The sequence below is a fragment of the Amblyraja radiata genome, chromosome 3 (assembly GCF_010909765.2).
Source record: "Amblyraja radiata isolate CabotCenter1 chromosome 3, sAmbRad1.1.pri, whole genome shotgun sequence".
In the NCBI taxonomy this organism is placed as follows: domain Eukaryota; kingdom Metazoa; phylum Chordata; class Chondrichthyes; order Rajiformes; family Rajidae; genus Amblyraja; species Amblyraja radiata.
In genome coordinates, this window is record NC_045958.1 from 104489730 (window position 1) to 104505589 (window position 15860).

Sequence of the window (15860 nt, forward strand, 5' to 3'; positions counted from 1 at the left end):
AAAGTTGGCAGATCCCGTATGATGCTTGGTATCGTGTTCCAGGTCTGCGACGCTCGATATGAAAACACTGACTGCCCAAAAACACTTTCTCTAAATGGGACTAGACAATCACCTCTGGAGCCTGCTCTAGTCGACCTATTTGTGTTTTTCTTTATAAAGTCCTTTAACGGAGGTGGGGCTAGTCCATGGAAGATTTTGTAAACCAAAATAGAATCTGCATATTTGATTATGTTTTCCCAGCTCAGCAGATCATATTTCTTCAGGATGCTACAGTGATGGTACATTCTGGGCTTTTTTGTCATGAATTTTTAGGGCTTGTTTGTAAGCAATTTCAACAGGCTTTAGTGTGGACTTGCATGCCAGTGCCCAACTTGTTATACAGCAGGTCATATATGGCATAATCATTGCATTAAAATATAGTTTAGCTGAATCAATAGTTAAATTATTTCTAATATATCTAAAATTGGACAAGTGAAATTTAATTATATTTACTATTCTTTTCACTTGTTGTTTGAAACAGAGCTGTGACTGCTCAGTTAATTTGGGACGAACAATAAGTCACCCCTTTCAGTGAAGTCCACATACACGGGGAGGGGGGAAATATTCCCACAGAAAAAAAATCCTGCTCAAAATTCTGATTTCTAAGTTAAATTACCATCTTCACTCTAATTAATCAAACTTTGGAGTACAAGTACCATTCTGATGAACCTACAGCATAATGCTTCCACCATCAGCTTATCTCTTAATAAGGCCTCAAGACATAGAAGCCAAAATAGGCTATATGGCCCATCGAGTCTGCTCCACCATTCAATTATTGCTGATCTATTTTTCCCTCACAACCCAATTCTCCTGCCTTCTCCCTGCAACCTTTGACGCCCATTACTAATCAACAACCTGTTAATCTCCCGCTTTGCAATGAATTCCACAGATTCATCACCCCCTGGCAAAATAAATTCCTCCTCATCTCCATTCTAAAGGAACGTCTTTTTATTCTGAGGCTGTGCCCTCTGATCCTAGACTCTCCCACTACTACAAACATCCTTTCCACATTCACTATGTAGGCCTTTCATTATGCAAACAGGAGAATGCGGAGATAAAATCAATGGGGTTTTCCTCCAACCTTGAGTATTATTTTCTGGAGAACATGGATAAGCGTCGATTTGGATCAGGATGCTTCTTCATACTGGTTGCTGAGTTACTTCAGTACTTTGTGTCATTTTGTGTATTAACCAGCATCTGCAATTCTTTGTGTAGGAAGGAACTGCCTAGACAGAAATTGCTGGGGTAACTCAGAGGGATAGGCAGCATCTCTGAATAGAAGGAATGGGTGATGTTTTGGGCCGAGACCCTTCTTCAAGACTGAGAGGAAGACACGGAGATAAGGAAGAGTAAGGTGTGAAAACGAGACATTAATGAGGACGCAGCTCAAGGAAAATGTAGGATAGATGATTGTTAGCTAGGTGATAACAAAGAGATAAGATTTAATCACGGGGACAGTCAGACTAGTTCGAGAACTCGGAAGGGGGAGGATGGAGAGAATGGGAAAGCAAGGGTTACTTGAAGTTAGTGAAGTTAATATTCATATCGCTAGAACGTAAGCTTATTTCTACAGTTTTACGGTGATTCCGAATTACATAAAATCGGACTTATGTTTGGGTTTACAGAACATAACCCTTGCATAAATCAGAGAGTGTCTATATAGGTTTAGTATTGTCACACATACTGAGATATTGTAAACGGCTTTATTTTACATGCTAACCAGGCAAACCATAACATACATCAGTGCAATCCAACTATAAGTAAATCAGACAGCGCAAGAGAAAATAAACAAGAGTGTAGAATATAGTGTTACAGCTGCAGAGAACGTGCACTTTTTTTTTTTTAAAGTGCAAGGCTTTAAGTGAGGTAGATTGGATGTGAGGTAGATTGGAAGTGAGGTAGATTGGAAGACTGGGAAATGGTCCTCAGCAATGCATGCCTAGTAAATTTGGAGGTGACACCAAAATTGGTGGTATGGTGGACAGCTGGAGAGACATTTTGCAGCAGGCTTGACAAAAACATCTGGATCAACCAGGGAAGTGGCATAAGAAGGGCAGATGGATTGTAACTCAGAAAAGCGGTAGGTGATATATTTTGTTCAGGCAGGACTTGCAGAGTAAATGGTACGGCCTAGGAGAGTCTGTACCCTTCAGGATACAGGTATATAGTTTCCTAAAAGTACGGACACGAATCGATAGGATGATGAAGGCGGCGTTTGGTACACTTGCGTCCATTGGTGGGGCCATCAGGCTACAGGTGTACAAAATGTTGGTCAGAACGCACTTGGAGTATTGCATGCAATCTGCCACCTTACTATAGGAAGAATGTCAATTAACTGAATTGGGCGTAGAAAAGATTCACCAGAATGTTACCAGGACTCGAGGGCTTGGGATGGCTGGATCGAGTGAAAATGTTATCTCCCCCCCGAAGTGCAGGGGGCTGAGGGGTCATCTTATAGAGAGATACAGAATCACGAGGGGCTAAGGTCAACGGTCTGAGTCTTTTCCCCCCCAGGGTAATCAAAAACCAGAGGGCATATATTTTAATTGCGAGGGAAAGATTTAAGAGATCTGAGGGGCATTGACACCAGAAGATAGTGTGTATATGGAACAAACTGCCAGAGGAAGCTGTACAGGCAGTTACAATGGTAACATTTAAAATACTTTTAGAAATGTCTTAGAAATGTCAAAACCTCTCCAGCCTCTCCAAGTATCTTAAGCTCTCGAGTCCTGGGAATATCCTGGTGAATCCTTCCTGCATCCAATCCAGGCCAGTGATGCCATTCAGGGTGACCGGAACAGAATACAATACTCACATGTGGTCTCACCAAAATGGATAGAAATGGTTTAGAGGGATATGGGCCAAACACATATGGGAATGGTACTAGGCGTTACAGGTCTGAAGAAGGGTCTCGACCCAAAACCTCACCCATTATCAGTCTGAAGAAGGGTCTCGACTCGAAACGTCACCCATTCCTTCTCTCCAGAGATGCTGCCTGTCCCGCTGAGTTACTCCAGCATTTTGTGTCTACCTTCGGTATTATAAAATCTGGTCGGCATTTTTAAAAATAAATAGCAAAGCTTCAAGAAGACAGTAGGGGGTAGGGGCAGGTAGAGTGCCTAACGATGCTCAAAGCCCTCTTCATGTGGCATAATAATTATGTGCTTTAAAGAAGGTTGAAACTGAGCATGTGTACCCACCTGTTTAAGAAAGAACTGCAGATGCTGGAAAAATCGGAGGTCGACAAAATGCTGGAGGAACTCCGCGGGTGAGGCAGCACCTATGGAGAGAAGGAATAGCCGACGTTTCGGGTCGAAACCCTTCTTCAGACTGATACCTACCTGGCTCTTACTGCTGTCTACTCTAGTCAGGTTCTATCCTATTTTGTGAAAGGACAAATGGCAATCGTAAAACAATTTTAAAAAAAAGGTCGAATGGGTAACAGGACATCTGTTTATCTGTAGGTAGACACAAAATGCTGGAGTAACTCAGCGGGTGAGGCAGCATCTCTGGAGAGAAGGAATGGGTGACGTTTCGGGTTTCGACTCAAAACGTCACCCATTCCTTCTCTCCAGAGATGCTGCCTCACACGCTGAGTTACTCCAGCATTTTGTGTCTACCTTTGATTTAAACCAGCATCTGCAGTTCCTTCTTACACATTTGTTTATCTGTAATGGGGTGGAATTGGGCTGTGTTTACTGATCTGTGTTTTTCAGAGGTGTATTATTTATAATTGTTATAAGAACATTCAAAAGAAGGAAAATGCTTAAATGTGCCTGCTACAGTAATCAACACATGAAAGGAAAATTCTGTATCAGTAGATGAATCTTTGTTAGGTGAGTAATCTCCTAGATTGTTCAGTGATCACTGTATTTCATTGCCTTGCCCGATGGTGTGTTTAAAGATTTCTTGAACAGCATGGGCAAGTTGGGCTGAAGGACCTGTTTCCCCGCTGCACGTCTATGACATTCAGTCCACTTTCACACCCTGGCTCATTCCCACAGTCTGTAGAGGAGGAGAGAGAATGCTTGGCCAATATCCAGTCTTGGATTAGCTGACATTTTCATCAGCAGGACAGCTCAAAGACAGCAGAATCCATTCTAGCCACCACCACCACCACATCTACACTCTACTGGACATGACCATTTAGACCTTTTCTGACCAGTACCTCCATATCTTTAAAGGAGGATGAAGGGTGATCTAGGGGTATATAAAATCATGAGATGAATAGATATGGTAGATGCACAGAGTCTCGTGCCAGAGTAGGGCATTCGAGGACCAGGGGGCATAGGTTTAAGGGGTAAAGTTTTAATAGGAATCTGAGGGGTAGCTTTTTCACAAAAAAGGGTGGTGGGTGTATGGAACGAGCTGCCAGAGGTGGTAGTTGAGGCAGGGACCATTTAAGAAGTAGTTAGACAGGTACATGGATAGGACAGTTTCAGAAGGATATGAACCCAGCGCAGATAGGTGGGATCAATGCAGCTGGGACATGTTGGCCGGTGTGGGCACGTTGGGCCTGTTTCCACGCTGTAAGACTATGACACTCCTGCCCTATCACAATCTTACAACCTATCAACCCATCACCCTCAACATTCTACAGTTTCCGAACCTTAACTTTGCATAATTGTTTAATTTAGAGATACAGCGCAGAACTTCAGCCCACCCAGTCCGCACCGACCAGCAATCCCCGCACACGGACACAACTCTACACACACTGGAGATAATTTACAATTTTACCAAGCCAATTAACCAACACACATGCACGTCTTTGGAGCGTGGGGGGAAACCGGAGCTCCCAGAGAAAACTCACGCAGGTCACGGGGAGAACGTACAAGCTTCATATAGACAGCACCTATAGTCAGGATCAAACCAAGGTCTCTAGTGCTGTAAGGCAGCAACTCTACCGCTGCGCCACCGTGCTGTCCAGTGGTCTAAATTGCTTTTAATCATTATAAGCCTGACATTTCTCCAAAGTTCAATCCCTAATTTTCTATTTTTCTCCACTTCAGCATCATCTTCATCCCTCCCTTTGTCCCAATAGTGCCCCCACTCCCTCTATTAAATCGCGACTTAAACTCATTCTTTTGTGTCATTCTTTATTCAACTTTTAATGGCTCCCAACATGTATTGTCACCGCATAATTGAAGGCTTTATGTCTCAGTTGTAAATATACAAAAAGCTTTGCATCGTAGAGCCGTATGGCACGGACAAAAGGCCTTTCGACCCACCTTGTCCATGCTGACCCAGCTGGCATCTTGGGTGAATCCCATTTGCCTGCATTTTGTACACATCCCTCTAAACCCTTCCCCATCCATATATCTGGCCAAATGTATTTTCAAAGGCATTATAAAGTCCTTACATGTCACTGTTGTGGTCAGGCCAGTAATGAATCGTTTAACGTTTCAAGAGCCAGACAGACACTGTCCCAGTTCCAAGACTGAAGTAAACAATGTGTCAATGAAAGCACTAAATATCATTCCCTCATTCACGAGGGAAAATATTTTTTTAAACTTTCATTTTCAATACTATTGGCAAGCAAAACAATCTTAATTGCAAAAGGTTTGAGCAATAGTTTTTCATTTTTTATGAATGAATCCACAGGATGGGAGTGCCATGGGAAAATTCGAGTAGTAAGTTCAGTTTCGTTTGTTGCCACGTTGTACCGATGGACAGCGAAACGCTCTTTTTGCGTGCTAACCAGTCAGCAGAAAGACAATACAATTATTACAATCGAGCCTTTCAGTGTTCAGATACGTGATAAGGGAATAGTGCAAGGTAAAGCCAGCAAAGTTCGATCAAGGAAAGTCCGAGGGCCACCAATGAGGTAAATAGTAGTTCAGGACTGCTCTCTGGTTGTGGTAGGACGATTCAGTTGCTGGATAACAGCTGGGAAGAAACTGTCCCTGAATCTGGAGGTGTGCGTTTTCACACTAATATACCTTTTTCTTGATGGGAGAGGGCAGAAGGCTGAGTGGCCAGGGTGCGACTCGTCCTTGATTATGCTGCAGGCCTTGCTGAGGCAGTGTGAGGTATAAATGGAATCAATGGAAGGGAGGTTGGTTTGTGTGACGGTCTGGGCTGCGTCCACAATTTGCTGCTATTAACAGCCACTCCTCACTGCCCTGGAATATGCAGTCAATTTGCAGACTTTAAAACTGACACATTATCTGCTCAACGCAGTGTGGCTGCTTGCAGGAGCTTGTTGTGCTCAGCTGGAATGTGCTGAAGTGAAGGAACCGGGCAAACAACTTCCCTCCTCTCGTTTCCTACTCTAAGTTCTGACAATTCCACACACACAGTTCGCTGACATTACACAAGGATTAATAGCTAATAGGGCACAGTGGGGCGGCACAGTAACGCAGCGGCAACCTCACTGGGCCACACATCCGGGTTCAATCCTGACCATGGGTACTCTCAATGTGGAGTTCGCATGTTCTCCCTGTGACAGTGTGGGTTTCTTGCGGGTGCTCCGGTTTCCTCCGTGTCCCAAAGCTGTGTGAGATTGGAGATTTATTGCCTCCAATTGCCTAGCGTGCAGGGAGTGAAAGTGAAATTGGGATAGCATTGAACGGTGGCGTTGTGGTAGAGCTGCTATCTTACAACACCCGAGACTCATGTTCGATCCCAACTACGGGTGCTGTCTAAATGGAGTTTGTACGTTCTCCCCGTAACTACTTGGGTTTTCTCCGAGATCTTCGGTTTCCTCCCACACTCCAAAGACGTACAGGTTTGTAGATTTATTGGCTTGGTATAAATGTAATTGTCCCTGGTGTGTGTAGGATCGTGTTAATGTGCGGGGATCGCTGGTCGGCACGGACTCTGTGGGCCGAAGGGCCTGTTTCCACACTGTATCTCTAAACTAAACTAGTGTGAGCGAGTTATCGACGGATGGCCTCCCAGCCACTCACCATCCCCACTTTGAACTCTACCCCTGTTGCTTCACCACCACCGTGTCACATTCCTGGAGCTGCCTACCTGACAGCACTGCGGTTGGAGTCACACCCCAAGGTCAGCAGAGGTTCAAGACGGCAGCTCACCATCGCATCCTCAAGGGCAACTTGAGGCTGGCAACTAAACGCTGTCTCAGTTGTTGAAGCAGGCTGAGAGGTGATCTTATGTGTAGGAAGGAACTGCAGATGCTGGTTTAAACCGAAGATATTCACAAAGAGCTGGAGTAACTCAGCGGGACAGGCAGCATCTCTGGAGGGAAGGAATGGGTGACGTTTCAGTTTCTAATCTTGTGATGTGGACTCGATAAGAAGATCTTGTGGATGTGTATCAAAAATCACGATGGGAATAGACAGACAGAATGAATGCAGTCTTTTACCCAGGGTAGGAGAATCAAGAAGTAGATGGCATAGGCTTAAGGTGGGAAGGGAAAGATTTAACAGGATCCTGAGAGGCAACGGTTTTTTTTTTTTTTTACACAGAGGGTGGTTGGTGGGTGTATGGATCGAGCTGCCAGAGGAGGTAGTTGAGGCAGGTACTGTAACAACACTTGACAACTGGACAGGCACAAAGATTTAGAGGGACATGAGCCGAATACAGCAAATGGGACTAGCTTAGACGGGGCACCTTGGCTGGTAAGGACAGGTTGGGCTGAAGGGCCTGTTTCCGTGCTGTATGACTAAATTTTAAAGGAGGAATTATGAGGTTCATTTTTGTAGGTGTCAGTGATGTTCACGTTCTTTAAATGATTGAACCCCTCTGGTAGAAAGAGAGCAAGTAAAGTTTCAGGAGCAGAGACACTCTCCAGTAACAAATTAAGACTATGAATGACAGGTGTGTTTGTTGCATTGGTATAGAAGGGCCCCGACTCGAAACATCACCTATCCATGTTCTCAAGAGATGCTGTCTGACCCGCTGAGTTACTCCAGCACTCTGTGAAACGTCACCTATCCATGTTCTCCAGAGATGCTGCCTGACCCACTGAGTTACTCCAGCACTCTGTGAAACGTCACCTATCCATGTTCTCCAGAGATGCTGCCTGACCCGCTGAGTTACTCCAGCACTCTGTGAAACGTCACCTATCCATGTTCTCCAGCGATGCTGCCTGACCCGCTGAGTCAGTCCAGCACCATGGGTTTTAACCTTTATATGAACAGCAATGCGTTAGGATGAGCAAAGGTGGTACTTATTTCAAAAACGGAACAGTTTGGAATAAAAGATGTTATGTGAATAAGATACTCATTTCCTTGAACACCCATGTCCCTTATTTTGTGGATGAAACGGTGCCAGTATGTATATAACAAATATAAAGGGTGGCTCAGTGGCACAGTGGTTGCTGCCTTACAGTATTAGATACCCGTGTTCGATCCTGACCACGGGTGCGGTCTGTACGGGGTTTGCACGTTCTCCCTGCGACCACGTGGGTTTTCTCCAGTTTCCTCCCACAAACCAAAGGCAAGTTCACAAGTTACAGGCTATTCGGCCCATCGAGTCTACTCTGCCATTCAATCATGGCTGCCTCCTAATCCCATTTTCCTGACTTCTCCCCATAACCCTTGACACCCGTTCTACTCAAGAGTTTGTCTATCTCTGCCTTAAAAATATCCAGTGACTTGGCCTTCTCAGCCGTCTGTGGCAATGTTCCACAAATTATCTACCTTCTCACTAAAGAAGTTCCTCCTCACCTCCTTTCTAAAAGAGCATCCTTTAATTCTGAAGCTATGACCTCTGGTCCTAGACTCTCCCACCAGTGGAAACATCCTTTCCATATCCACTCTTTTTTAAAAAATAATATTTTTATTAGAAGCATATACATATCATAATCAAAACACATTTTGTTTATCAATTACATATTGTTAATAGTTGGGATCCCAGCTATCAAAGTAATTGGGGTCCTCATTTATCAATTACATATTAACACAGCTTCTATTTGTTTATTTTTTTTATAGGCAGAAAGGAGAGAAAAAAACGATTTAAAAAAAAAAAGAATAAATTACCAATAATACAACTTTGGAGATAGGTCCATAGATTATAAAACATAACTATTCATCTAATCCTGGGCTCAAGTTTCAGTCAGGCCTCCGTGCCGGACCAATGTACCTTTCAGAAAATCAATAAATGGAGATCATATTCTAGCAAATAATTCTCGTTTGTCAATTAAGACAAGTCTAGTTCTTTCCAAATGTAAGGTCTCCGACATCTCCATAATCCACATCTCCATATCCATTCTATCTATACCTTTCATTATTCTGTAGTTTTAATGAGTTGAAACTTCTTTGAGGTTGTGGCTTCTAGTGCCTAGTGTGTGGCTAGACAGTGCACTGGTGAATGCTGGTCAAGCGGACTGGTGGGCGAAGGGCACTGTTGTATCTCTAGATAAAAGCTCCACCGACATTGGACCATACATCAATCTAGTTTTTAAACTTTTAGGTTCCGACCTACATTGGTCCCACTTATTACAACATGATGTACGCGGATATACAAATCCACCGTCCTCAGCCTGTCCCATCCTATCATGTTCTCTGTGGGCCGACACCCAGTCCACTGTGTTAACACTGTCACATACCTTCCCCTTCCACACTAGTCAGTTCATCCCCGTACTAATTAACTTGTGCGGGGCCGATGACTCCACGGAGCCATGTGTGAGCGGACCCAGCAGCGGATACTACAAATCTGAATGTTGGACGAGTCCAGAACCAGGGAGTCACAGTCTTAGAATAGGGGGGAGGCGATTTGGGACTGTGGTGAGAAGAAACTTTTTCACCCAGAGAGTTGTGAATTTGTGGAATTCCCTGCCACAGAGGGCAATGGAGGCCAAATCACTGGATGGATTTAAGAGAGAGTTAGATAAAGCGCTAGGGGCTAGTGGAATCAAGGGATATGGGGAGAAGGCAGGCACGGGTTATTGATTAGGGATGATCATCCATGATCACAATGAATGGCAGTGCTGGCTTGAAGGGCCGAATGGCCTCCTCCTGCACCAATTTTCTATGTTTCTATGAAATGGAACTGAAAATGCTGCAACAGATTATTCTGCTGGAAGGTCACTTGAAATATTAACCTCTTCCCTCTCACAGTGTATCTGGCACGTCAGTTGTTTCCAGTTGCATTACAAAATGACCACAGAATATATCTGCTCTCCTGTTGACTCTTAATCAATGCATGTATTGAACACAGAACTGTACAATATAGGCCCACAACGTGGAAGCTCCAAATGAGAAATAAATTACTGTGGAAATGTACTCAAATGGGCTAGTCACAGAAACACTTCAACTGTACATAGAACATGAAACCGTACAACACGGGAACAGGCCCTTCGGCCCACAATGTTTGAGCCAAACATGATGCTAATTAATCTCCTCTGCCTGCACGTGATCCTTATCCCGCCACCCCCTGCATATCCATGTGTCTAAAAAAAGCCTCTTAAATGCCACTATCGTATCTGTCTTCACCGCCAACCCTGGCAGCGTGTTCCAGGCACTCACAGATCTCTAAAAAATGTCCCACATATCTTTCTATTCACAATTTCATAACCAAACTAGTCAAGAGTGTTTAATTGTCGAATGTGCTGATAATGGAACGATAGAATTCTTGTTCTTGAAACAAGCCATTAAATATTTTGGCTGTAATTGCTCCACATAAATCTACCTGGTCATCTTGATAAAACATCCATTCCTACATTTATCCACACAAACATCTATTCGGCATCGATCCTTATCAAAGATTGAAGATGTTGAAAAGTGAACTATTTCTTGCACTCCGCAGATACTCTCTGATCTGCTGAATATTTACTGCACTTCTTTTCTATTGCAGATTTCCAGCATCTGCAGTTTTTGTTGTGACTAGTTCATAAATCCATGGTTTAACTCCAAAGGTTTGTGGCGGGAAGCAATGTGAATATTTGCTTCCAACTAACATTCGGGGGCTAGACACAAAATGCTGGAGTAACTCAGCGGGACCGACAGCATCTCGGGAGAGAAGAAATGGGTGACTTTTTGGGTCGAGACCCTTCTTTGTTTCCTGCCCAACTCGATCATATTTAATACAGTCCTAGTCCAGACCAGTCCTCAGCCTGTGGGTTCCATACATTCCACCATCGCTCCTGCCTACTGGCATCCATACACAGAACCCATCAGTAGAGTCACCAGCACCCTCCACAGTTAAACCGTGGAGTTGTGGACTAATCATAACACAATTGCAGATGCTGGAAATCAGAGACAAAACAGTGTTTTAAAAATGCAGGTCAGAGCGTATCTGTGGAGTCAAAATAATAGTTGCCTCCCTCACACAAAATCCACAGCCGCCAATTTGTCCCGTTACACAGTCACGGTGGCGCAACGGTAGAGTTGCTGCCTTACAGCGAATGCAGCGACGGAGACCCGGGTTCGATCCCGACTACGGGTGTTTGTACGGAGTTTGTACCTTCTCCCCCCTGACCTGCGTCGGTTTTCTCCGAGATCTTCGGTTTCATCCCATACTCCAAAGACGTACAGGTTTGTAGGTTAATTGGCTTGGTAAATGTAAAAATGGTCCCAAGTGGGTGTAGGATAGTGTTAGTGTGCTGGGATCGCAGGTCGGCACGAACCCGGTGCGCCGAATGGTCTGTTTCCGTGCTGTATCTCTAAACTAAACTGTCGCCAGCTGATCCCTTCACCTCCAGAGACCCTGGTCAGCTCCTCCACCCCTTCCCCAGCCCTATCATGTCCTCTGTGCACGCACACACCCAGTCCACTGTGTTAAATGCACTGTACAATCAGCTTCCCCTTCACACCAGTCAGGTTCATCCCCGACCTAATTCCAACCTGGTGCGGTGGCACAGAATTGAAGCTCCACGGAGCCATGTGTGAGCGGACCCAGAAGTGGGGCCTGGGAAGATAGAGGGACCTGGCTGGAGGGGAGGAAATATCAAGAACGAGGACAAACGGTGTAGGACTCGGCCGGGTGGAGGGCACACCCGCACACACACACAACAAAGAGGGATCAACATGAATCTAATGATTACTTCTGTAAATTTATCGGCGACTCTCTGCGCACTTTGTGCATTGCATGCAAAAACAATTTCACTGTACCTAGGTACATGTAACAATAAAATATCATTGAATTGAATCCTCCCAGCCCTGTCCTGCTCACATTCCCCAGCCATTCCCTCACCCAGATTCCCCCCTCCCCATCCCATCTACCACTCTTCCCTCCCCCCCATCCATGTCCCACCCACCTCTCCCTCCCAGGCCTGGCCCACTCCACCCCAGCTCCCCACTATCCCCATCAACACCCTCCTCTTCCCCCCCCCCCCAACTCCCCCCAGCAGGCAACTCCAACTCACCACCCCGCTCCTCCGTCCCCACTCCCTTCAGGTCTTGTCTTCCCCCCTATTCCCTGTCACCCCCTCGTTTCCCCCATCTCCCTGGGACTTTCACCTCCTAGTCTCCACCCTTACAACCCCCAAAGCCCCTGTCATCCCCCTAGTCCTGTCCAAAGATACAAGAGGAGCTCCATAGTCACTAGTCCTGTCACTCCGTAGTGCCCCCCCCCCCCACCGCCCCACCGTCAACCCCTTGGTCTCCCCTCCCCCAGGCCCTGTCACCTCCTAGTGCCCTTTCCTCGTCCCTGTTGCCCAGACGCTCGGCTGACATCCACATCACCTTCTGCCCCCCCCCCCCCCCGTGTAGTCGTGTGGCTGTATGGCGACCACACATTTCACTGTACCAATTGGTACATGTGACAAATAAATGTATCTTGTAGTGTCCCCCTCTCTCTTCGCCCATTCCCCAGATGCTCAGGAGGTGGGATACCTCCCTCACTCCCCCCCCCCCCCCACTCCATGTCCCAGTTCCCACATCTCTCCAGTTATACCGGCCGTCCACTCATCACCCTCTCTCCCTGTCACACTCACTCCCCCTCCTCCCTCTGGATGTGTCACCTCAAGTTTCCCCCAACTCAAGTGGGTAGTGTCCCCTGTTACCCGGGCAGAGCATCCCCTATGCCCTCCGTCTCCCCCATTACCCGGGTGCTCAGCGGACTGGATACCTCCTCTCATCGCCCTCGCTCCCTGTCACACTCACACCCTTCCCCACCCCTGTAACCTCAAGTCTCCCCCTCTCCCCCCCCCCCACGTCTCCCCCGTTGCCCTTCTCCCCGTTACCCGGGTGCTCGGCGGGCGGGCTGCTCCGGGGCTGCCGCAGCGGCTCCTGCTGCTGGATGGCGCTCTTGACATGGACGCCGTTGCCCTGCAGTCCGCTGGCGGTGGCGGTGACGGGGTTCCCGGAGGCGGTGATGCCGGGGGCGGCTCCGGGCAGCTGGGCGAGCGCTGCTCCGGGTCCGGGGGCCGGAGCCAGGCCCAGGCCCGAGCCGGGACACAGCCCGTTCTCCTGGGCGCCGTCGCCATGTCCCTGCGGCCGCCCCCCCGCTCCCGCGGCCGCCCCGAAGCCCCGGCCGCGGCCTCGACCCGCTCCCGGCGCCCGGTCGAAGGCGGGCGGTCTGCCGCCGCCGCCGCCGCTCTCCATCGTCCGTTACCGACTGCCGGCACACTTCCGCCGGAAGCCGCGACCTTTCGCCCCCCCCCCCCGCCGCCATCCGCTTCAAAACATAACAACGGCGGAGCTGATGCTGGTCCTCCAACTGCAGCGCCCCGGCGGTGAGAGGGAGGTATTGCACCCACTCACGGTCCTCCTATTGCAGCGCCCCCGGCGGTGGGAGGGAGGTATTGCACCCACTCCCGGCCCTCCAACTTTAGCGTCCCCGGCGATGGGAGGGTGGTATTGCCCCCACTCCCGGTTCCCCGGCGGTGGGAGGAAGGTATTGCACCCATCCTCGGTCCTCCAAATGTAGCGCCCCCGGTGGTGGGAGAGTCATTGCATCTACCAGGTCCTCCAACTGTAGCACCCCCGTCGGAGAGAGTATTGCACCCACCCGGTCCTCCAATTGTAGCGCCCCGGCGGTGGGATAGAGGTATTGCATCAAACCGATCCTCCAACTGTAGCGCTCCCAGCAGAGAGAGGGAGGTATTGCACCCACTCCCGGTCCTCCATTTGCAGCACCCCCGGTGGTCTGACAGAGGCTACTACACCCAACCCGGTCCTCCAGGTGTAGCGCCTGCCTCCTGCGGTCAGGAGGGAAATACTCTGTCTCGGTCCTGGTTCTGTTGCGCCGCCAGCGGTCAGAATAGAGCTACTACACCCAACCGGCTCCTTCCGCTCTGACGCCCCCGGCGGTGGGAGTGAGGTATTGCATCCACTAACAGGGCTTCTCCACCCAACCCGGTCCTCTGGGTGCAGCGCCCCCTTTGGTCAGAATGAAGGTACTCCCTCTGCCTCGGTCCCGGTTCTCCAGCTGCAGCGCCGCCGCCGCCGCTCGGAGGGCGATACCTCACCTTTCCAGGTCCTCCCCAGCAGGCGGAAAGGAGGTATTGCACCCAATGTGTCCTCCGGTTACCGCGCCCCCAGAGGCGGGCGGGCGGTACTCCCTCTGACCCAATCCTCCAGCTGCAGCGCCGCTCAGAGGGCGGTACTACATCTAACCCGGTCCATCAAGTACATCGCCCCTAGCGGTGGGAGGGCGGTCCCACACCCATTCCCGGTTCTCCTGTTGCAGCATCCCCGGCGACAGGAGGGCAGTAATGCACGTATCCTGGCCCTCACGGCGCAGCGCCCCCACCGCTTCAAGGATGCTACTGCATCTATCTGCCCCCGCTGGCGGTAGGGCGGTACTGCACCAGTCCCGGTCCTCCAGCTGCAGCGCCGCCGCCGGTGCATGGAGGTGCTGCACCTAACCCGGTCTTGCCGTCGTTGTGCCCCGGTTGGTGGACGGGCGGTACTGCACCCCGGTCAGTCCTCCCAACTGCAGCGCCACCAGCGGTGGAAGGACGGTACGGCACCCTTCCCAGTCTGCCAATAGCAGCGCCACAGGCGGTGGAAGGGTGGTACTGTACCCTGGCCTGCACCTCCAGTCGCAGAGCTCCCAGCGGCGGGAGGGCTGTACTGCATCGACCTGCCGCACCCACCCCCTTCCATTCCTGCCTCCTGCAGGTGGGCCACAAAGCTGCAAAATGGACTCGTAAGATACTGCAGATGCTGCAAACCTGAGTCAAAATCAAGAGTGTTTATTTGGTACAAACAAGGGAACAATGCAGACAAAAAAAGACATAAAGTGTTGGAGTAACTGAAGGTCTGCATTGAGTTCACCACTCTCTGTGGTATGAATATTGATTTCTCTAACTTCAAATAGCACTTGTTTTCCCTCTCTCTCCGTCCCTCCCCTACCCCAGTTCTCCGACTAGTTTCACTGATGCCCTGATTAATTTCCTTGATCACCTTCCCCTCAGCTAATAAGATACAAGATACAAGATACATTTATTTGTCACATGTGTCAGTTGACACAGTGAAATGTGATCACCATACAGCCATACAATAAAATAAAGAACACAACACACGATAGAGTTCAACATAAAACATAAAACATCCCCCCACAGCGGAATCAAAAGTTTCCCACTGTGAGGGAAGGCACTAAAGTCAGTCATCTTCCTGTAATGTTCTTGATGTTCACCCTTGGTCGGGGCCTCTGGAGCCCACCGCAGTCGCCACTACGGGCAGCCCGCCGCTCAGGCCCACTCGCCGGGATGTTGGAACTCCAACGTCGAAACGGGAGGCCAACCTCAGTGGCTTGGACCTCCGATTCGGCTGCTTCCTTCCAGAGTCCGCTGCTCCCGACGTCTCCAGGCCGCGCCGGGCGGAGATTCACGCTGGCAGCCCCTGGCAAAGGGCCCCAGGGACTCCACGATGTCGGTCAGCGTCGCCCGTGCTGGGAGCTCCACGAACCAGTGCCCTGCGATGTTGGAGCAGCGGGCCCAACGCTCCGGAGCTCCAAACAGCGATCCA

At 48.8% G+C, this 15860-nt stretch overlaps 1 protein-coding gene across 2 annotated transcripts in view; it reads right to left on the reverse strand.

The window, feature by feature from the left end:
- paip1 (poly(A) binding protein interacting protein 1) overlaps positions 1–13536 on the reverse strand; it is a 38550-nt gene extending 25014 nt beyond the window's left edge. Inside the window, exon 1 of one of the 2 annotated variants that reach the window (XM_033018489.1) lies at positions 13130–13536. In XM_033018489.1, the coding sequence (XP_032874380.1) occupies positions 13130–13490 (361 nt within the window). In that variant the 5' untranslated portion in view covers positions 13491–13536. The remainder of the gene's footprint in view (positions 1–13129) is intronic. The other variant, XM_033018488.1, reaches the window with a different exon arrangement.
- Positions 13537–15860: the final 2324 nt, after the last annotated feature.